Raw genomic sequence first — 25,584 nt, forward strand, 5'->3', positions numbered from 1 at the left:
GTAGATGTTGTTATGATGCAAAGAAAGGTGAGATTAAATAACCAAAGAACAGGTTTTATTCAACATTCAACAGGTACAAGGAGATCAACAGGCATAAAAGATGAAAAGCTACAGGAGAGAAAAGAGATCAGAGTCAACATCAAGCATGCTCATGGCAGTAGAGTGAACTGGAGAGCAACAAACATCAGATGATCATGTTTCTATTTTATTGTATTAAAGCTTGAGCAAAATGAAGAAGGGTATGCAACAAATTTATTAAAACAACTTATAGTTGAAACCCACGATTTTACATTTTTTTGCGGCCAAGATGCAAGAGAACTCCAGTAAATGCAGCAAGAGAGGTGTTTTCAACAGAACGTTGCCACATTTGCTCCAGCTTTCAAACCCAAAGACCAAATCAAACTGGCAGCCTAGAAGTGCAGAATTTCATAGCAAAAATTTGCTTGAAAAGAGGACACAAAAGTGTTTTCAATAAATAAAGAAAAAGGACCAAGTCACGACAACATGAGGGTTTACCAAATTAGCGAACTGGACTCAAGAAATGGCGCATTAAGATTACAGTTGTAAAGACTCAATCATGGCTGTTATAGTGCAGTGGCTATATTAAGTTAGCTATGAAAAATGCAGAAAAACATAATTAAAGGTTATCATTTATAGCTAACAAGCACAATTTATGGCAAGAGGAAAATAAAACTTCGAGTTCGTCAACAAAATTCAACTTACAGCTGTAAGTGAAACCCCTGAAAATGGTACTGTAGATCTCTTGCAAATAGGCCAATAAAAACTCCAACAACCATTAAACCCAGAAATCAAGCACAACTCCATACCAAATACCGTGATAGCAGTAGAAGAAGATGCAGATTCAACTCATATTTTTTGCCATTTAAAGTCCAAGTTTCTCCAACAAAATGATGGCATGTACAAGATTAATGAATAATCGAACAGATTGATGCTAAATTGCAGGCTTAATCAGCATGAAAAGACCAAGCAAATATTCAGAAAATCAGGCACGTTAAAGCTCCAGAAATGACTAAAATCGATCAAGCACAACTCCACGTCAAGATGCCATGATAGCAGCAGCCAAATAGCAGGAAAAGTGAGAGCAAATAATGCAGATTGAACTGTGTTTTTTCCTCCTAAAACCCTCATCTTCTTCCCAAACGGTTAAGCATGAAAAACTAAATTGAATGTAAAGAATGAAGTTTTTTTGAGGGATGCAACCCTAATATTTCTTCATATGTATCGTGTATAGTAGCAAGGCATTTGTTTGCCTTTGCCTTTGTTGTTTTAGTTTATTTTTCCATTTCCTCATAGCCACGTAGATATGTTTTTGAGCTTCCAAAAGCCTAAGTGATGTATATGCCATTTGTTTTATTAAATGTTGTTAATCAGTACTAATATAAATGGTACAATTATAAACCACATTTTATTAGTATTGATAAAAAATGAAATTTCATATAGATTAAATATTTATTTTGCATATTATCTAGTGTTATTTAATTAATTTATAGTTAATAGTTTTAAATACTTATTAAATTAATATTATTAAGTGGCTTATGTTGCTCAATAACATTAATGTAATTAGTATTTAAAATTATTAATCATAAATTCTTTAAATGATTATTAAATATATTGCAAAATAAATACTTACTCTTATATTTTTGGAGTCATTAGATATTATGACTAAATAAGTGGTAAAAGGTTAAAGTGGAGATGGAATCAAATATGTTTGAAAACAAGTGGAGGGAATCTAAGAGATAGTTGAGTTCATTTATGAGTGTTTTGACTCAATTTGGAGGTATGAGGTATGAGGTGGCTTGACCTTGTCATCAAGTACATGCCATTTGGAGGTGTTTTAGGTGTTATTTTTGGGCCTTTTTTCCTGAATTCGACCCAGTTGGTTGAATTAGCATTGTACTTAACAAGTTTTTGCAACTCGTTCTTAGTAGTTCTCTCTTATGCAATTTGGGCTCTTAGTGATTTTTTCTATCCTTTGGGCATATTTTTGCATGATTCTATAACTCAGTTTATGATATTCAAAAGCTACCTTGGAGACTGTTTTGGCATAATTCTTATCATCTTCTTATCATTTGCATAATTGTGTTCATGTGATTTGATCAAAATGTTAGTGAAGGCCTTATTTTCCTTTTAGTTTTGTCTCACTTTTGTACCTATTCTATGATAAAATATATGACACAGGTTGTAGGTTGTATATAGAAAAAGTAATGTGCTCTCTATTATGAAAGATTACTTTTCCTACTTTTCCTTTACTAAGTTAATATCCATTTCAACCTTTCTGCAAAATATTTATGTGCATGTATATGTTAGGCAAGTCATGTTAGTTTGAAGATTATTTCATTGTTTTCAAGTCTAAAAGCTCTCTGAATATCACAGATTCGAACTTTAGGTGCATCACCATAGATTTTAGTTTTGTTTTTCCGTATCTTTCTATTCCTTTCCCTCCTAAGTTTTCAAGCTTTAAGTGAAGCATCTAATAGGAACCGGCCTAGAAACTGGAGGTCTCACTTCATTGCATGTCCCACGTAGAAGTGATTCCCATGTTATACCAGGATTACTGAACTCATTCAATTCAATATCAGGTGCAAAATTCTGGTACTTAACATTTTCAACTTCTGATTTTCTGACTTCTCTTGATCTGATTTTTGAATATTGCATTATCTTCACACCAATCTCTTTCGTCAGTCCCTTCATCGAGCCACTCTTGTGCATTTTTCTTCAACAAATTAACACTGTATTGATGGCATCTTAATGTGGCTTTACCTCTGTTTTGTAACCCTACAATGCAACTAAATTTTTTCCCTCTATTGGAAATTTTACCAGCATATTTCCTTTCTTCGTTTCTTTTAATCTCATTTATTTATGCCTTGGGAGAAAATTGACTTACATGAGGACATTAGGAGTTTCCACCTTTGCTTTCAAATTCACCATCTAAAAACTAGTTAAATGTCCCAAGTGGAAAATTGCTGACCATAAGGACAAGTTCAGTTCCATCTAACTTAGTCAATTCTTGCAGCTTTCTCTTTGTGGAAAATCAATTGGGATAAGGACATTGATTCCCTCATATTGCTTGCGAATTCATCTTCAAGCTTCCGCTATTCCATGAAGGGGAAAATTGATTGTCATAAGGACAATTTTAGTCCCTTACTTGTCCTTTTATACTTTACCAGATTGCTGAAGTGAAGGTTTGATGTCTATAAAGACAAATCATATCATGTTTTAGTCCATTCACAGCTTGCCAAGCTGGTGGAAAATCGACAGGTTAGGGATTTGATGGATCTTCATGCTTGTCCATACACTTTAGCCTACTTTCTTTGCTAGTGGAATATCAACCTTTAGAGGGACAAACTAGTCTGTTTTCTTTTTTCATGCTTTTGTACACATCAGAAGGACTGAAACACAACCCGTAGGGACGAATCCACATTTCTTATTCATTTGATCTTTAAGGGGAAATTTGACCCTTATAGGGACAAGTGGAGAGATTTCATGTTCATAAGGACAAGTGGAAATTCCTTATCCATATGGCCAAACTTAGTCATTAGCATATTAAGTGGGAATTCGGGCTCTATAAGGATAAAGTGGAAATTCCACATGCATAGGGGTTTTCCATCTCAACTATTTTCCCAATTTTTCTTTGAGTGTTTGTCTAGTGGAAAAAACAACCTCTATGGGGACTTCTCATCAAGACTCGGTGGAAAATCAATTCCCATAGGGACTTTTGGTTAAAATTTGGTGGGAAATCAATCCTTATAAGGACTTTGCACTTTACTTGCAAGATTTCATTGTTTTGGTTCAAATTCATAGGTAAGATAGGGCATTAATACACCATAGAGAATAGTTGACTAACCGAAACACCCCAACGTTCAGGAATTTTCCCTCAAAACTTAACCAACTTTTGCACTTTAACCTTAATGACTTCAAACCCTTACGAAGTGTCTATGTTTGCAATCTCATAGATGTGGAGGCTCTACCACTCCTCAATCCTTGAAGCTCAGCATTGACACTTTACTGCCAAAAACCTACAACTAACAAGTGAAAAGATGGGATGCCCGTTTGCAATGGGGTGATGGTGTTACAAGGTCACAACAAGACATTAGAGGATTAAATTAGATTTCACACTGCCTGCACATCATAATGTTTAAGAACCAAATCCTTAAATATCTATACTCTATACATGATCAAAACTGTTTTGAAGTCTCACTTCAAAATGCTGATAACATAGTATTGCATTTGTATTGTTTTTTGTTTCTGTACCTTGCTGACTGGAGGAACTGAAGAATAAATATTATAACTTGTAGCATTTTATTTTGTGATAGCTTTTTGTAGTCCCATTCACTGGCTGCTTTGCTTAATCTTCTGTTTGTGGGAAGTCCCCAAAGACATCTCAGGGGTTTTGTGATTTGTAAATGTTAATCTTATCTTATTTTAACAAGACAATGCAAAGTAGAGAATACTCACACTACCATGAAATTTACACACATCAAGAAAAAATGTTTTTTTAAAGGCTTATTTTAAACATAATGCTCAATTTTTGAGTTATACTTGAAGAACACAATACAAGAAGGAAATCATGCAGTTTTTTCTTTTGATTATTGTTTCTTTTGTATCCTAACTTCAAAATGTTGTGCTAACTTAATTTAGGAGGCACAAACTTTGTGGTACTGGCTTTGTTGACTGCAATCTTGAAAGGAACTTGGCACTTTAGACAGGTATTTTGAGTTGTGAATCCATTGCAAGAATTCCAACACGTTATCAAAAAATTGCATTTGGATTTCTTTTCCAAAAATATCTGAATAGTATAGTTAAAAAGGTATTTATATTCATGTTAATGGATTTAGATCAAATTGTTTCTTTGGTTAGAAACTATTTCTTATAATAGATTCCAAATAAAATGACATGAATGATATGTTAGGAAGTTATCCTCTGCCTTGGGGTGATCATATTTAATAAATGGACCTTTTTTATATTGCATATTAGAAATAAAGATTTTTATCAAAGCTTCATGCATTATCTATTGAAAGACTTGTTTAACATTTTTGTTCATCATTAAGGCAATGGGGTATTGTCTAACCTTGAAGTAGTTTCTCTAGTTATATAAATTCATTATAAAATGGTTTTTATACAATTTATGTAACCTTTAAAGTTTCTAAACTGGTGCTCTCTAAGTGTTTTCTAAACAAAGAATTATAAGCTTACAGTATACTCTTGGGCATTGAAAACGCTTTGATAAGTAAAAGGTTGAGTACAACTTCTCCTCATGCGCCATTTGACAATGAATAAGCCTTGCCATTTTATTTTCTATATCCATAATATGAATAAATGATAATTTAATTTATGTCTCCTACGTAGGGATTGATCGTAGGAGCTAAATTTGAAGGGAAATGAGGGCATTCCAGGGAGCCATCTAAGATCAATATGCACATCTTATACGCAATGATTTCTTCACTTCCAACAAACTAATACAAGTACATACTATTATGCCATAAAAGAAGAAACATGCATAGTTGATTTCTACAAATAAAACCTTATAGGAAAGTGATTGCAATTTACAAATCTAACAAATTTCAGCAGCATCCCATGAAACTAGAAGAATGAAATAGAACAGGAAACACAAATATACGTGGGAAAAACCCTTCTAGGCCAATGTATTATTCAGCAACAAGTTACAAAACATTTTCAGCCTCTAAACCTTCACTTGGAGATTTACATCTTGTTCTGTTATAGAGAATATCCTGCAGCATGACCTTGTGAAGTGAACTCCTCTACTCTCTCACATCATGTAAATTAACAAAGACCAACATATATAGAGCTCAACACAAGAGGTAGGTGCCCATGGTTTCTAAAACCATCTTCAACACATAAGAGGTAAGTTGTGTCATAATACAAGAAACTTGCTAATTCCATGACACATTGCTCATAGCAACTTCCAAGGCAAAAAAACCTATCTCATCCATAACAATCATCTTTCCAAATGCAATGTAAGTACAAAATAAAAATTACCATGACTAGGAATAAGCACCTTTCTTATCTCACACCACTTATCAGAAGTAAACTCCACTATAAATGCCTATTGCTAAGATACAATAGAATGCACAATAGAAATTCCCAACCAGGGTACTTTAGTCAACATAGGGAATTGCCAGATCAATTTCCGCGCCAAATGGAAATATAAGACAATATCTTCCCATAACTTAGCACCTTCCATGTGGGTGTCAACGTTCTAGAAAATAAGGAATATGTCATCTCATCACCTTCCATGTAGGATACCACCTCACCAAGAGGTCCCACAAAGTGAATGACAACTTAGAAGGTTAAGATAAATCGATTAATGAATTAATTCAAAATGTTAGGACTAAAGACACATTAGTCCCAACAAAATTTATTTCTATTTTTTCTTTTTTTTCTTAATAGACGTCTCTACAACGTCCATATCCATGCACACTGAGGGTTAAACTTCCTTCATAGTTTTCTAAAAGAGTCAAAATTAGAAAACAACATAATTTTTACACTACAATCAAGGATTGAAGGGGACGTGGACTTGTTGAAGGATAGATGACAATATTATTTAGTGAGGGATACTAACTACCTTTGCAGTTATGTCACAACCTTCAATTGATAGTTAGAAAGGCTTTTTACAATGAATAAATTTGTCCCCATCTCAAGTCGTGAATCTTAACTATGCATTGTTTTTTCTTTGCTTGGAATACAGAAGAAGAAGAGGACTTAGAGCATCATTGGATAAGTGTTAGAATTTTTGGCTTGTTCTCTATTCTATTCTTAAGTTGCGAGCACCTCTTTATATGCAACTTGAGTGATTTTAAGTTGTGGGCATGTCTTATTATTCAACTTAAGTGACTCAACATAAAGACTTAATATTTAAGCTTTTTGAGTTTAATGACTTCAAAGACATGTACTTCAAATGATTTCATTAAACATGTGTAAAAAAGGTCAAGGGAGCATAGGAAAATAAGGAGCTTATTTGCTTATTTCTTAAGGTTTTATTTGGAGCATTAGATTGGTGTTGCAATGAATCTAGGCTAGGATTAAATTGTTTTCTTACTTGGTTATTGATACACTCCTTGCTAGCCCAAAGGTGGATGTAGAGGCGAGTGGAGCCGGATGTTAGTCTTAGTGCCTTGGGGATGCCTCCTAGAAGTACATCCTTACTGCCCAGATGTGTTGGGGATGCTTTTTCTCCAGCACATCCAAGTGCTATGGATGCACTTCTAGGACACATTAACATGTCCCCAGGGGCCTCCATGAGCATCTGCAGGTCCAACCCCCAAAAAACTTTTTTTTGCCCTAAAACAACTTAAAAAACATATAAACATGTGTTAATTGACATATTTTATCCTTTGTTTTGCTCCTAAACTCTAAAGCGGCCCTAAAAGAGGCTGTTTAACTTTTTTTCGTCTCATTTTGTTTGCAGCTAAGCTATCTTCTCATTCGGTCTCCATTTTGACATTTTGAATGCAAGGTGATTATTTTTGAAGAGGTTTATTCATGGGGTGAGAGATAGCTTCTACAGAGGAGTTTTAAATATCTAGGCTAAGCGTTTGATTCCATTCTTGAGTCCTTTAATGATTTTCTTTTGAGATTTTGATGAATTATTTATTCTTGGAAGAAATTTTTCAAGGTTTTTTTTTTTTTTTTTTTTTTTTTCAAATAAATAAACAAGCTTAGCTATATATTTTTGTATTTTTGTATCATTTTTTTGCACTTTTTTGCTGGATGTACATAGTTTTTTTCCTAATTTAAATTCATTTAAATCTCTTATTTTAGCAAGAAACTAGATTGTATTATGCAAGAATAGCCGCCACCAGTAGTCAAAGATTAGTGTGACGGGAAGGAGTTGATATTTTCAAAATTGATGTAAGATATTCTTTATGGAGACATGCCACAAGATTATCACAGGTTTTAGGAGGTAGCTCATATCTTTGGAAGTGTAATGTATGTCAAATAACAAAGGCAAACAATTCAATAGCTCATATTCTCGGGTCAAACTTTGTTTTATGGGCCATACCAGTAAAGGAACAAAAATGTGCAAAGGAAAAGATGAGAATGAGATGTCTAATGTATAAATAGCTTCATATATAAAAGAACAAGAAGCTGCTGATAAATTGATTAAACAATCAAAACAAAGCTCTTATCAACCTCTACTTGTAAAGGAAAAAATGCAATCACCCACCAAACCAATTATATTCTTTAAACATCCATTCTTGCAAGAACCTGTATCGGGAGAGAAAGAGGAAGAAGTAGAAATTACCCCGCAAAAGAGGTCCATTGGACACCGCATTTAAAATGAAGGCAAGAGAGCTTGCTAATCAAGCTATTTCACGCTGCCTCTATGCCATTGGTCTTCCTTTCAACTTGGTGAGATCACCATATTGGAAAGAAATGGTGGAATCCATCAATAAAGCACCGATTAATTACACAAGTCTCTGGGTACGAAAAGGTGTGTACCACTCTATTGCAAAAAAAGAAGACTTCTATAGATAACACTCTTCAACTAATTAGTAATTGTTGGAAAACTTCAAGTATTTCTATTGTTTCTAATGGATGGAAAGATACAAGAAACTGACCATTGACTAATGTGATAGTAGTATTCCCCAAATGGACAATGTTTTTGAAGACAATTGGCTTTGAAGGGGAAGTGAAAGATTCACAGTTTATTTCTAGAATTCTCATTGAGGTCATAGAGATGGTGGGTAGTGAGAATGTGGTCTAGGTGATTACAGACAATGCCAAAATTATAGGGGTGTAGGTGCTTTAGTTGAGTGTGATATCCCTAATCTGAAAGGTCAAAATTAGTTAAAACAATGACACAATGATCAATATAATAAGAAAAAAATAAATTATGAAATGAATTAAATAATATAATAATAGAATATAATTACGATATAAATATAATAATATTATTATAAATATTGATTTATAATTTGATCATATACATATATATTTATATGTATATCGCCTTATGAAACTAAAGAGACAGTACATAGCCATTACTAAAGTAATTGTGTTAAATATTGATATATAATATTAGCCAATATTAATTTAAATCATTACAATTAATAGACACCAAATTATATTTTAAATAGTAAAGTATATTAATTGAAACCCCTATCGAAATATTGCAAGCATGGTAACCTTTGAAATCCAAACTTAAGGGAAACCACATCATGCCTCTAGCTTATAATCAATAAGAAAGGAAAATATAATTTGATCTAATGAAAATATCATGGTTACCACTGATAGAGTAATATTTCATATAAAGAGAAGAGACCGGTCAGATTATTTAAATAATTATGATTGAGAAACATACGAAAAGTCTAATTATAGTAGACACGATAAAATAACTAAACTACAAAAATAATAGATGATGATCATACACGACCAAACATAGTCGCAACCTTCCATCTCCAGACCTGACGTATATAATTCATGACAACCGTGGATAGTAAAAGGAAAAAAGAGAGAGAGAGAGAGAGAGAGAGAGACATATGGTCTAAGTGATATCAACCATTGGAAGATTTTATGATATGGAGAGCATTCAAACTTCGGAATTCAATTTCAGAGGGTGCAGCCTCTAGCATGATTCATAATAAATCAAAAGAGTGAGGTCATTCAGTTCCTAAGTTTGCCAATTGTCAGACATCTGCAAAGCCTCGGGATATTGTATTTGCTTTTTTAAGAAACTCATGTTTTGATCAGGTTGGCTTTAAATATCCTTGCAGTAACATTAGACTAAGGAAAGGAGGACAGTCAGAGTGTATATGAATTGCAATACACTTCCAGATAGCACTTTCAGTAACAGTATTGGTCATTTTTTCATTCTAGTTCTATTGCATAAAGAGAATAATATCTTACTATAGATTACCAATCTAGGTGTACGTTGTCAGAATTGATATCAGCAATTTGGTGTGATAATACTTATCCAAAACTTGGATAGTAGTTTGATTCTGATCATACAAATAATTAATCGACCTCTTGTCATAATCAGGGGGATGTATCAACAGATAATTAATACCAAATATCATGTATTATTAAGAATAAAGAATTCTTATATAACAAATATTAATAGGATTAGTAGTGCTTAAAATATAAGACAGAGTATGAAGGGAAATTGTACATAATCTCCATTGCACAGTACAATTGTAAAGACTAGACAGCTACTTATGTAAGGAAATAAAGTATTTGTCCTGATATCTCAAGATATACCAAGGAGGGACATTATAGTGGTATCAAAGCATAATCCTGCCATCCTGTGAGTGAAGGCTTGTGGAAACTTACTAGAGAAGGACAAATAAAACTACAATAAACGACTTAGCAAATGAAGTGAGAACATATATGGAGCAAACCCACCAAACCAACCAAACTATATTGAATCAAATGGAGAAGTCAAATCAGGCCCTCTTGCAAGCATTACAGAACATGGGAAACTCGATCAATAATTTGAGAAGTCAACCAACATAGGGAGAGAAACTAATTCAGTCCATTCTGAAAATAATAATGTAATTTCAAGTTCCAGCCTACCCCAAACCACATTCCTACCTAGAAGAGTAAATCTACAAGAGGAGGAAGGGGTCGAGCAACCCCTAACTAGTACAAAAGATATTGCGAGGGCATATGCTGCTCTAGAACCTAACATTAAAGAAGTAATATCATTCGGAGAATTTTGTGATGATAAACGAAGGGAGACATCTAGAAGGACGGTAAATATAGTTGTCAAACATAAAAGTAAGAAAATTAAGCTTCCACATTTTGATGGTTCAGAAAAGATTACACCACACCAACGGTTAGAAAAATTGAACACATTTTTTTTTTTAAAATCCCATGACGGAAGAAGATGCATTGCAATTTACTATAGTGCATTTAGAGGAGCAGCACATGATTGGTGGACCCATGGACATATCTCATTGGGACATAAAGATGTAAAATCCTATGAATAATTTTCCCAAAAGCTCATGAATAGGTTTGATGATAAGGGCATTAAATGGTATTTCCAAGAACTAACTCAACTCAAACAAGTTGGAATAGTGGAAGACTATGCTTGCAAATTTCAAGAATTGTCAGTTATGGTTCTATACCTTTCCCAAAAGAGACTCACTCATATTTATAAAAGGATTAAAAGACTCCACCAGGCACTTTGTTAAGCCATATGAACCACAAAACTTGGAAGAAGCCATTAGAAAAGCAAAACTAGTAGAATCAAATTCATCAAAAGAAAGATCTAAGAATTTCTTGACAAAGACAGAGCATAGAAATGAAGACTCGCGCAAAGACCAAAGAGAGAGAATGTTATTTTTGCAAAGCAAAATGGAGCTGAGGATGCCAATGCCTGAGTAAGGAAGCCCAAAAGAAAAAAGAGGATACATTGAAGAAAGGCATATGTTTCAGATGCAGAGGCCCTTGGGAACCTAGACATAAGTGTGACAAGGAAAGTTAACTCCATAAAATTGAAGCAACGCATGCAATAAATAATGAAGAGACTTCAAACAAAAGTGTGAACAGTGATCAAGAGAGGACATAGGAATAGAGAATCATTGAAGCTTTGAGGAAGTTCAACTTAGGAAATGTAAATATCAAACAATATATATATATGTACATAATTTTTATGATTATTAATAGAACTTTAATATTCAATTTAAATAAAAGGAAAGAGTGGCAATTAAGGGAGAATAGCTAGGGCACTCTATTGCAGGTGTATGTTAGGAAGAACTGCGGGAAGGACACCCTATTGCTCTGTAATTAATGGAGAACTACTAGAACACCCTATTATAGAATTAGTAGAGGGAGAATGGCTGAGGGCACCCTATCATAGTGATAGTAAAGGGAGAATTACTAGCAGGGCAGCCTACTACGTTGTGATTATGGGAGAACTGCTAGGGCAACCCACTACAGAGAAAATATTATAGAGATCTTGGGATGAGATAAAGTCTCACCTAAGTATTATAAGAGGGGTAATCCTAAAGGGATAACCGTTGAGACCTAGGGGAGAGACAATGTCTTCCTTAAGGATTTTATTTTTATTTTTTATTTTTTTTTAAATGCATACTAAAAGAGGATTGATACATGACAACACATAACAAGGAGCGTGAGTATACCAAGATAAGTTTGCTTCCTTATTCTTGATATTTTAAATAAAATATTACGATTTTTCAATTTATATTGTTGTTCTAACTTCAAGATGGAATTTTTTGTTTGTTTTAGGACCATGGGATTGAATATCAAAAATACATTAAGAGATTAGATTGCTCGAGGACAAGCAACTTGGGGTGGGATGGACTGTGATATCCCTAATCTGAAAGGTTAATATTAGTTAAAACAATGACACAATAATCAATATAATAAGAAAAAAAATATTATAAAATGAATTAAATAATATAATAATAGAGTATAATTACTATATAAATATAATAATATTATTATAAATAAACAATAATACAATATAATGTATTGATTTATAATTTGATCATATACATATATATTTATATGTATATCGCCTTATGAAATTAAAGAGATAGTACATATCCATTACTAAATTAATTATGTTAAATATTGATATATAATATTAGCCAATATTAATTTAAATCATTAAAATTAATAGACACCAAATTATATTTTAAATAATAAAGTATATTGATTGAAACCCCTATCGAAATATTGCAAGCATGGTAACCTTTGAAATTCAAACTTAAGGGAAACCACATAATTCCTCTAGCTTATAATCGATAAAAAAGGAAAATATAATTTGATCTGATGAAAATATCATGGTTACCACCGATAGAGTAATATTTCATATAAAGAGAAGAGATTGGTCAGATTATTTAAATAATTATGATTGAGAAACATACGAAAAGTCTAATTATAGTAGACACGATAAAATGACTAAACTACAATAATAATAGATGATGATCATATGCGACCAAACATAGTTGCAACTTTCCATCTCCAGACTTGACGTATATAATTCATGACAACCGTGGATAGTAAAAGAAGAGAGAGAGAGAGAGAGAGAGAGAGAGAGAGAGAGAGAGAGAGAGAGAGAGGGTTTAATTGATATCAAGAATTGGAAGATTTTATGATATGGAGAGAATTCAAACTTCGGAATTCAATTTCAGAGGGTGCAGCCTCTAGCATGATTCATAATAAATCAAAAGAGTGAGATTGTTCAGTTCCTAAGTATACCAACTGTCAGAGTTCTGCAAAGCCTCGGGATATTGTATTTGCTTTATAAGAAACTCATGTTGTTATTAGGTTGGCTTTAAATATCCTTGCAGTAACATAGACTAAGGAAAGGAGGACAGTCAGAGTGTATATGAATTGCAATACACTTCCAGATAGCACTTTCAGTAATAGTATTGGTCATTTTTTCATTCTAGTCCTATTGCATAAAGAGAATAATATCTTACTATAGATTACCAATCTAGTGTAAGGAAACTTGCAACAAATAAAATATAACTATTTCCACATAACCCATAATAGATCCGAAATAAATAAGCAATTGAAATCCACATGCAAGAGAATAGACAACATACGCACAAAATTGTGACACAAGATATATCGTGGGAAACCCTCATTGGGGGAGAAAACCAAGCCTCCAAAAGCATCCATCACCATGTATTATTCAGCAAAAATACCATTAAAATACAACCATGGAAGCCTTCAAAGCCATAGCCACAACTGAGAAATGTATGTAAACAAGATGAATCCACACATCCCATGCCATGCTTCCAACCTTCACAAATGCTCCCTTGGCTAACCTGTCAAGCCTTGTCTCACTTGACTCTTTCCCTTTTTGTCCTTTCTATCTTCTCACTTCTCATACAAGTACCCTTGTGGCTACTTATATAGTAGCAAGTCCCACAGAACCACCAAGTGGTATTAGATAAACCATGTGCAAAAACCATGTGCTACCTAACACATTGACCCCACATTTAATATTGAAAATATAATTTCTTTTCTCCAATAGTAAATAATTACATCAAATATTATCACAATGTTACAATACAGCTCATCAAGTATATCTCATGGGAATCTTTACATGTTGCACGTCCATCTAGGTGCAACATTACATAATAAAATAAAATAAAATAATACAATATAATCAATATTATTCAATGTGTGCAACACCCATTATCTCAACATCTAGGTGTACATTGTCAGAATTGATATCAACTATTTGGTGTGATAATACTTATCCAAAACTTGGATAGTAGTTTGATTCTAATCATACAAATAATTATTCGTCCTCTTATCATAATCAGGTGGAAGTATCAATAGATAATTAATACCAAATATCACGAATAAAGAATAAATAATTCTTATATAACAAATATTAATAGGATTAGTAGTGCTTAAAATGTAAGACAGAGTAGGAAGGAAAATTGTACATAATCTCCATTGCACAATACAATTGTAAAGACTAGACAGCTACTCATGTAAGGAAATAAAGTATTTGTCCCGATATCTCAAGTTATACCGAGGAGGGACATTACATTGAGGGTCGGTATGACTATTTTTTGGGCACAATGAACCGTATACTCTCTCACGTTGGTCATACAACAAATTGCAACTCAAATAGATTGGGTGAATACCAAGTGGGGGAGGAGATACAGATGTTTGTGACGAACCATCACATGTCACAATCGATATTTAGATCATTCTCCAAATTGGAGTTGAAGGTAAATTGTAATTACTAATTTAATTAATTAATTAAATTTGAATAAATTTTATGTCATTTTCAACTATGAAATTGTATATAACGTTGCTTAATATTTATTGACATATTGTTATCCTTAGGTTGTTGAGACCCAATTTGCATCTCATACTATTGTTATGAGATGACATGTTAAGGTTCAAGAGCCAAATGGTTATTCCTAACCAATTATGGAAGGCTTCAAATTCAAAGAGGGCCCAAAAGGTCAAGGCATTAGTTTTGGATGACAATTGGTGGTTTTGTGTGCAACTTTTATTGGATTTCACCAAGCCTATCATGATTATTCCTTGCTTTGCTGATACAAATCGACCTTGTTCTAGGGGATGCCTTTGATGGCATGGACACAATGGTAGAGAAGGTCAAACCTTACATACAAACACTTGAGAATGACTCCATAGAATGTGAAGTGTGATGCAATAAGGTGGAACAATCATTCATCATCATTGGGAAAAGATGACTACCCCATTGTACCTCCTAGCATATGCACTATCTCTGAGGTACTATAGCGAGAAAATACTTGCTTTCCAGATAGAGTACCACCATATGCGGATGAAGTTGCTAATGTGTTCTACAAAAACTTTTGTAAGACCCTTCCAAGATGATGAAATGCACAAGGTGAGAACAAAATTGGCTTATTTGCTTCAAGAGGAAAACTTAATCCAATTGCAATAAAGGACAAAAATGACATGAATGGTGGTACCTCTACGGTCAACCATTTAAGCATCTACAACCTTTTGCAATCAAGATCCTCTCACAATTAAGTTTTTTTTTGTTATTTGTTTACCACTTGTATTCTACACTTTGGTGTTTAACATTCTTTAATTTGATTTACATTTTAATGTTTAATTTTGTGAACATTTGTCCAGGTTGCAAATTTCTTCTACTGCTGGGGGGAATTGGAGTACATATTCCTTTATCCACTTAGTGAAATGTAACCTGTTGGGCTCAAAGAAAGCCGAGGACTTGGTTTGCATTCATACCAAATTGTGTCTTTTATCATGTAGGGACTACTACAAGGAAGGGGCAGTGAAGCTTTGGGATGTAGCCCTTGAGTGTGCCAACTTGGATGTGACATTTCAAGATGTTACTAGAATCATAGATGATGGTGATGATGATAACATCATGACACATGGTGCATCTAGCACAAGTGGAACCCTTTTGGGTTCAATTGATCTCGAACTTGCAGCAGTTGGAGATGATGGGTATGTAGAGTTTCTTGAGAATCCTTATGATCTTGAATCTGATTAGTGAATCTTGAATATTGATTGATGAACATTGAATCATGAACTAAAATTTGATTTTGTAATTCAAATTGCATTGGAATCATGAACATAGATGTATATGATATGGCTTGTTAGTTTTTGAACTTATTTCAACTTGAATATTTGTGAGTTATCAAATATGAAATATCTTGATCAATGGTGAAGTATCATACCATCAATGATTTATTTTTATATATATCTTGCATTTCTTTGCTTTATATAAATGCATCCAAACCCCTCTATAAAAAAAAAACATCACACATCCACACACCAAAAATTAAAAAAATTAAAAAGTAAATAAATAAATAAAAATCACACATCCACACACCCGATCCTCGCACCTGCATTTGCATCTGCACCCGAATTGGTAACTTAGTTTTTTTGGGACTTATTATATAACGAGTTCTCTTGGAGCTCATTATATGATCATACTTATCTCTATTGCTGCTGCATTTTTTGGCTTGATGCTGGAAAACCTTGAGTATCCCTAGTTTTTTTTGGGACTCATTATATAACTAGTTCTCTTTGAGCTCATTATATGATCATACTTATCTCTATTGCTGCTACATTTTTTGGCTTGATGCTGGAAAACCTTGAGTATCCCTGGTTTTGAAGAGGCATACAGGCTCCCCCAGTCATAAGGGTGTGTTTTGGCAGAAGGGCTTTGGTTTGTGATGCTATAGCACATCATTTTCAAACTTACATATTCTTATCAAGCTTGGAGGCCATTTTGGAGGTGTGATTCAGAGTTATCAATATCAGATTTGGACAACCTGCAGAAAGTTTCTTGCATAATCTTGAGCATCTTTGAAGCTAGCATCAGCAAGGACAATTCGGATGTCAATGTGAGACTTAGCACTGGTTTTCTAACAAGAGGGATAGGGTTTTGAAGGCATTTTTAAGAGGCATTTGAGTACAGATCTGCATTTTCTGCTTGTAATCATGTTAGAAAAATAAGAAAACATCATGTTATCATGGAAAGTTCTAGGTAGACTCGGTGTGTTTTAACTTTTTCATATGCAGAAATATTAAGCAATTTGTATAAATGAGCAGAAAAATCAATTCTTAAGGCCAGCTGTGAGTTTGTTGAAGGGTTTTTCAATTGCAAATAAAATTTCAGAATTTTCTGTGCATATTTTGGAATTATCGTTGTTTTTCCTTTATCCTTTTTGGGGATGGTACAGTGGTATCAAACATGTGCGTCTGGTTAGGCTGAGGGGTTAATGGGGAAACAGCTCATTTTCAGATTGCTTTCAATAAGTAACTATCACTTATTCATTTTAATTTTAGCAGATTGCTGGTCAATTTTCAAAGATGAAGACAAATCAAGAACTCATGACAGAATCTTTGCAATTCTTTTCAGAATATTAGAAGAATCTAAGAACATGGTTAGAGCATCTGAGTTGAAAACTTATTTATCAGTTGAAAAGAAAGTTGGAAGTCATATTTAAGGAAAATAGATGTTGAAAAAGATCAAGAAGCGGAAAACATATTGACTCTCATGGTGCACTGGTAAAATTAATGAACAAACTTCATATAGAATAGAATGTGGATGATATTTAGGCAAGTGCCTAAAGCACGACGGTAAGTTGTGAGCCTTGTATGAATTTGATTAAAAAAACTCAAGAAATAACCTACAAAAATAAAACGATATAATGTAAATTTTGAATATGTATATAAAGAAATTTAAATGCATTATAATATAACAACGTTTCTATATTTAATTTAAATATTCGTTTCTATATTTAATTTAAATATTTACAAAATAGTTGACAAAAATATTATAATTAAAAAACTAATTTAATTAATAATTATTAATATAGTAATAAAAATAAGCTTACAAAGAAATCTCTGTTTTTTAAATAACAAAATATTAAGATACTAAATTTTACATAAAATGTTTAAATAAGAACATAACCAAAAATAAAAATCTTTTTGTTTAATATAATATTATGGAGGCAAAATTTCCATCTTAGGTTTTGTGGACATCCTACATCACCTCGAGTTATTTCGTCCTATATCGATGCACAATTGAGTTGCACAAGAGCACAATGAACTCATATTCTAGCAAAGTTATTAGGAATATTGCCCTTGTTGAATCCCCTTGACTCGCTTGCAACGCCATGTTACAATCGTCCATCTTGTAGATGGAAGAAAACACATCAAAAAGTCATCAATTGTCCTTGTTGAACTGTCATTGAACGCCACAAAACACAAAAGAAATGATAACCCTTGTCTACACAAATTTTAGGGCAAACATGAATGATTTTTAGCATACATTTGAAGTTCGCTGAATTCCAAATTTCATAGATGAAGTTTGGCGAACACTATAACTTAGCAAAAATAACAAAAGAAGAAAGGAGGAATCATAACATGTGTCATGAATGGCTAAGGAGGGCCAAGGAAGCTAATTTGATACCTCTTCATGCAAGACAACACGTTAAGGAAAAGGTTGCCAACAAGAGCCATTGAAAGTGTTTAGGCAACAACAAGGTTCAAAATTTCAAGAGAAAGAAATTAGGATGAGAAAGTATTAAGAAAAATCTCTTATTTCAAAAGCTATGAATAACTAGGTTCCAAAATGATTTCATTCAAAGACTTGTGGGTGCAAGTGATGGGAATTTTATAGCATCAACCTCAGCTACTAATTCAGATCAGTCTAGTGAAGCCTATGAAACTAATGGATCCTATAATGACAACATTGGAACGTATGAAGAAATATATGATTTTGGATTGTCTACTAATATAAACTCATTATCTTTTCAAGAATCTAACATTCATGAGGAATATTGGAAAAATCAATTTATGAAGTGTAAATCCTACCAAAGATAGAAAACTCAAAGGATATGGGATCCTGGTGATTTTTACACAATGGATGTTATGATATGTGAAAGATTTCATCATTTTGAAGACACCTCCTTGGTTGGCTTATGTTATGAAACAAAGATGGATTGGCAAGACGTGTGATTTTGATGGTGAAGTTAGACTCTATAGGCAAAATAGAATGTTTCTTAATCTTGAATCTATTGTCTCTCATAGTTCCAACTCTTACATTTCCTTTACCGCCATAGAAAGATTTTCAGACTCATAGTGGAAGAGTTTCCAACTATGCCACCATGAGTTTATCACGCATCCGCACACCTGCATTTGCATCTGCACCCGAATTGGTAACTTAGTTTTTTTTGGGACTTATTATATAACGAGTTCTCTTGGAGCTCATTATATGATCATACTTATCTCTATTGCTGCTGCATTTTTTGGCTTGATGCTGGAAAACCTCGAGTATCCCTAGTTTTTTTGGGACTCATTATATAATGAGTTCTCTTTGAGCTCATTATATGATCATACTTACCTCTATTGCTGCTACATTTTTTGGCTTGATGCTGGAAAACCTTGAGTATCCCTGGTTTTGAAGAGGCATACAGGCTCCCCCAGTCATAAGGGTGTGCTTTGGCAGAAGGGCTTTGGTTTGTGATGCTATAGCACATCATTTTCAAACTTACATATTCTTATCAAGCTTGGAGGCCATTTTGGAGGTGTGATTCAGAGTTATCAATATCAGATTTGGACAACCTGCAGAAAGTTTCTTGCATAATCTTGAGCATCTTTGAAGCTAGCATCAGCAAGGACAATTCGGATGTCAATGTGAGACTTAGCACTGGTTTTCTAACAAGTGGGATAAGGTTTTGAAGGCATTTTTAAGAGGCATTTGCAATTAGTAATTCAATGTATGATTTTCATTACATTCATGAACAAAGATTAATGAGCGCATATTTAATGTTTATCTTTGGCATTTGGCATTGATCAATGATCAAGCAACATATATTCATACTATGAAATGACTTAGGTTTTCAATTATGCATGATTCTCTTATTGTTTTGTGTATATACGCACACTTACAAACCTCCCCATGAACTCAAATGGGATTTTTTTTTTTGGCCTAAACCCACGAACCCAAACCTGAACCCAAATCCATCCCTGAACTCGAACCAGCAACTTAGATTAATCTTAATTATAGATGTTATCTTTGATGGAACAACTTGATATATGCTAGAGGATTGGACTGAATATCTTTGTTAAATTGGATAAGATTGATTTAGCTTCCTCTAATTTGAGTAGATTCAAGAGTGGACGAATTAACATATCGATGATTGATTTAGTTTCCCTATTTATTGATGATAACTGAATGCATCTCTCATGGTTCTCACTGTTGACTGAATTATCACTTTGGCTCCTTCTTAAATTCAAACCCCAAATGATGTTTGTTTCAATTATTGGATGCACTATTTTTTTAAAAAAATTGGTGAAATGGTTGATAATATATTCTTCCTTATGTGCGGTTCATTCTCTTATGATCTATGTATCCTGTCTGACCCGATCGTTGGTGTGTCCAACTCTATCCCTGATCTGTTCCTGCATCATGTACACCTCTCATGCAGACTGCCCTCTTTTTCACCTCTCTTAACTTCTCATTGGCTGTCTCTCATATATCACTCCCACAAAAGTATCTGTACTACAGAAGTGTATGTGCCAGCAAAAAGAAATATATCTCAATTTAGTCTTCTTTAATAATGCTATATTATTATGTCTGAGCTAGAAGATCTGTTGTGGGTTTCCGCTATTGTTACTTGTTGGATATCAAACTCCTTTGACTCCATTCCCATGATTCCTCCTCGATTGTTGGTCGAATCTCGTCTCTGTATTTCTAAATGCCACATTCTGTGTATGATCATTTGTTTTCTCTGTAATGCCATTTGCAGATGTGGATAACTGATGATTCCTTATTTTGTTCCCATAGCTGCTATGCTAATATTTTTATTCTTATCGGTTATACCATTTTAGTATGATCTCCCCTATTAGTATAGTCATCAACCATGCTTTATTATTGTCTTGTGTAACTCATATTCACTGTTATGAGTGAGCGACTATTTTTGTAGAAGATAGTATTTAATATTGATCCCTGTTTGCAATTATTACGTCTTTAATGATATGAGGAAATTGATCCTGCGTAGTTATAGAACTATGCTCTCATTTCTAATTTTTAGTAAGGAATTTGGTGGTAGATTATCTTCATTAATCTCTATACCTAATGCGTTCATGGCATTAGAATCTGCACTAGACACTCAAGCGATTTGAAGATGCTGCCATGCATGAACAATACATCAAACTCAATGCTAAATACGGATTTTTCTGCAGTCCTAACTTCCTCATTCATTACTGTTCCCCAAGTTAAAATCATCAACTTCATTCAATCATCGATGAAGTAGATAACAAAATATTTAATCAGATGCCTTTCTTAGATCATTAGAACTGTCTTTTATTATGTCTCCATTCCATATATGCCTTTTCTTTCCTATCGCACGTGTGTGTGTGTGGGTGTGTGTGTGTATATATATATATATATATATATCAGACTAATTTCCCACCAGCCTTGTGTTTCTTCATTGCAACTCTTGATTGAATAATATGTTTTTAATCTTAATTAATAATTAACTTGGTCTTGGTCCAATATTAAGTTCTTTGTCTAGTTCGGTGTTATTGTATTCATCTTTTTGTAATTATATTTTATTAATATTTTAATGTATTATATGGTTGTATTAAAATTAGATTGCATTGTATAAAAATAAATTATGTCTTCTTGGAATATTATTTTAATAAGGGTTAATATTCTCTTATTATTTGATAACTAATAATTACTATAATATTATTATATTATTATTTATTAACAAGTGCTCTTGGCGAGTTGGCGTCCCTGCCTTTTGGAATCATAGTACAGCTTGTAGCTGTTAACATTTACACAGAAAGGAACAGTTTTTGTAATACTTATTGCGTAAAACAAAATGCTTTATAGTGTGGTGTGGCTTTGAGAAGTTTAGATTTGAATAGAAATGGATAGTATTTGTTATTTTTATGTGTAAAAGAGGTGTGATATTAACCAGCAATAGGACTTATATTTTGATTTTTAAAAGGAAACCGATTGTAATCAAGCAACTCATATTTTTTGATATTCATTTTCAAATAGTCCACTTTCAAACCAGCTTCCTAAATCTATGTCTTCTTGAGATTCAAATTAGAAAAAATATAAACTAACTATACAAATCACTGAAATTGTTGTCGAAGGTGTTGCATTTATGCCATATAGATCAGACAATGTTCTGCTAATAAGAACTAATTATTTAGGCAATCATCAATAGATAAAAATAAACAGTGAAAAGCCATGTACAATAAGCATTGTGGTTGTACAAGATTCTTAATTTAAAATTAGCAATTCAAGCGATTAAAAAGGTCTAACAGCTACTGTAGAAGAGTTAAATTTCTATTATATTATGCTGTATGAACAAGTTGTGAATATTGACAGACTTGTCATATATCAAAATTCTAGATACTGGTATTGATGTGTCTGAATACAGTAGACATGTTCCTATGCCACTATCAAAATCCATAGACAAGTGTGATCAAAATATGGGACAAAATTTGTCACATAGAATTGATAGGTAGCAAAGTAGTCGTGTTGTTTTGAGAATGAGGAAATATGCAACATGTTAATGTTCTTTAAGTAGTATGTCCTAAGTTACTATCCACTACTGCAGGCACTGTGAAATTGGAAGAAATAGTTGTGGGAGTGTGGTATATGGATGCCTGTGCTCATAGTTGTTCTCCCTGCATTATATAAAATTGACAAATTTAGAGATGCAAATTAAGATAGTTGCAGATATGTAATTTAATAGTTTGGACATGTAAAGCGCTAGTAATTAAAACATGTATGAATGAACACAAGTGAGTCTAATTTATAACAGAACTAGATGCATGGAAACTATTTACAGTAGAAACTGTTTGATTACATGGTAGGTAGAGCATGTCGTAGAGAGGGTGATTTTACCTTTATGCCAGTTGTGCAGTGTTACAATTTTTTTGTTGAAGATGAGTTGTTGTCTATGCACTCTGCAATTTGTAAACATGGGTTAGTAATGTGTTAGTATGTGTTGAAAGTAAATTTGGTTGTGAGTTATGGTGATGAGCATGAAATGTTTGCAATAACTTACACCGGTGGATTCTCTTGTGATTAGGACGATTGAGTGGTCCATTTCAAGAGTGAAGGTTCCTTGTATCTTGAACTTACACATGATTTAGACAGCTGTAGACATGTTCTCTGTGTACTTATCAAATTGGATCTTTGACAGTTCCGGGAAGTTATCTGGCAAGAGCTTGCCATGCAGGCTGCATTCAAGAATACTATCTTCTGTTTCAATGACAGATTGCAGATAAGGCTGAAAACTGAATGTTGTGTTTTTCCCACACTTGGTGCAGTGAATGTCATTTGTAGTAGTAGATGATGATAAAGAGATTGTTTGCTGGCATACTGTGCAGAGTGGTTAGTATGGTGTTTACTGGACATTTTTTGTTTTTAATGTTCCTGTTACCTGGAGTCAGGAAGCATCAGTCAGTAAAAGTGTGAACAAATTTTTCAGTCTAGCACATGGTATTAAGTGCGAGTTGTATGTTGTTTAGTGAATTACCTAGAGATTTGATGAAGCTAGTGTTTGCAATTGTCTTGCAGTGCATTCATCATTGAGCAGGCCGATAAATGTTGATAAGCTGGATCAGATTATTGCTGAGCATCTTGCACCGCTTCAGACAACATTTTTAAGAAGCAAATTGTTGATGGTGTTGTTGATGTACAGATATTTTGCAAGCGCCTATAGGGGTAGGTGTATGTTCTTCGTACTGTGAACTGCAGTAGAAAGTAACATATTGTTCAGAATTTGAAATAAAACATGGGATGAGAACATTAAATCAAATGTGTGCATGTTTGATGTTCGTATCTTACAGTAGTTGTGTCACAAGGCCATTCTCCATCTCTGATTTGTAGCTGAAAGTGTGTTGCATTCTACTCATGAGATGTTACAAGAACACCAAGACTCCCAATTAGATAGGTGTATTGCGAGTGGACCGGTTGAGAAACTTTTGTGTTAGGTGTTAGCCTCTATTGCTTGCAGACTGTAGCAATTTTCTCAAATTTTTTTTCTGAGTTCAACTGGAGGCAGTAGTAGGTGTCTCCTCTTTCATATAGTGTTTTCTTTTTAATTGCAAAACTCTCAAGGTGAATGCTCATTCCAGGAGTAAGCCAATGCAAATATTTGTCAATCAATTTGTTGGTAATGTTTGTTGTAATAATCATTTTACTGTTTCTGTCAATCAAATCTATCTTCAAGAAACAAGAACCAAGAACATGGATCACCTACCACTATTGAATTAAATATTCAACTTGTACCCTTCATTTTCTTTTCATGGACTCTTAACATGCTGCACCAAAAATAGCACACTGCAAAAAATAAAATAAAAATATTATGATGTTGGTTGATGAAATAGGGCAAAGACTATATTGCAGTGGTCATTGTACTGATAATTGGAGGCATTGCATTTCAGCTTTCACTTTTTGTGATAGCTTGAGATTCCCGTGTTGTATTTTATGAATCAAGTACAATGATTCAATATCTCTTACGTGTGATAAAGCCGTATAAACAAGGCCATGCTGATAGACTTTGTAGGGATCAAACGCAATTATGTCCATTACGAGGCCTTGTGCTCTATAAATAGTTCTTGCACAAGCAAGGTGGATGAGGAATTGTGAGCCTGTGATGATCTTTGTAATTGTTTTTGACTCTTTTGGCAATTCTCATTATTGGTGTCCATGAAGGTGAAATAAATTCTATACACAAATTTTGCATTTGTTGTCACCGTAGTTTTCCAACCTGAGGGTCATTGAACTCAATCCAAATGACCTCTTGTTTCTCTCTCAAGTGCAACTGGATGTGCCATCAACACCATTCACAAGACCATCTTGTGTGTCAAGGTTGCCTTCTATCAGCTCTACAAGAATTCCTAGCTTGACAAAGATGTTGGCAGGTAAGGTTGTCTTTTGCATTTGATAAGGGTTGTTGTCAATGCTCATGTCTTTTTGGTCAATGGCTTCAAGTACATAAGTAGTCTAACTTTCTTTTGTTATGCTCATGAACAGTTGAGTTGTGTTGGAACCAATGAGGTAATCTTGGGTCATGAGGTGTAGGCCTGTATCATCTTGTGTTTATGTACCAAACATCTTCATTGGTTTGTTCACAAATCCTTTTGCATTTGAGAGTTGATATGAGTTGTTGATTTGTTTGTCTAATAATAATGTTTAACTCAAAATATTTGACCATGTCAGTCTAAAATGTGTATGTGATAATCTCATTGTTAATTCTTGGCTCCTTGAATATCCAAGCATTAAAGATAGGTCGTGCTTGGTAAAAGTCACCACAAAATATGATGTCTGTGTTTCCAAATGCTTGGATTGTTGGTGTTTTATTTGGCGTAGGCTTCTGTCTATGTTCTCTTACATTGTACAGCCAATTAGTGATGACTCATCAATTAGTAGGATCTGTAGTTGGTTAAGTTTTTTTCTCAAGCTATCTAGAGTGTCTGAGTCCAATGGTGATATCTTGTAATGTCCCAAAGGCGAACTTAACTTGAAAGCGATCTTGGCCCGAAGGCAATCTTGTCCCGACATCCTGAAGGGGATCTCTTTCCAGAGGCAATATTGAT

The 25,584-nt window shown here is 33.6% G+C and overlaps 1 protein-coding gene across 1 annotated transcript in view; it reads left to right on the top strand.

The window, feature by feature from the left end:
• Positions 1-25,584, top strand: part of LOC149566301 (uncharacterized) — a 115,731-nt gene that overhangs the window by 42,197 nt on the left and 47,950 nt on the right. The window contains exon 3 of the mRNA XM_089819713.1: positions 4,660-4,727. Coding sequence (XP_089675839.1) covers positions 4,660-4,727 — 68 coding nt within the window. The remainder of the gene's footprint in view (positions 1-4,659; positions 4,728-25,584) is intronic.

This window comes from Cupressus sempervirens, chromosome 3, assembly GCF_028749045.1.
Source record: "Cupressus sempervirens isolate cs-2001-9-10 chromosome 3, ASM2874904v1, whole genome shotgun sequence".
In the NCBI taxonomy this organism is placed as follows: Eukaryota; Viridiplantae; Streptophyta; class Pinopsida; order Cupressales; family Cupressaceae; genus Cupressus; species Cupressus sempervirens.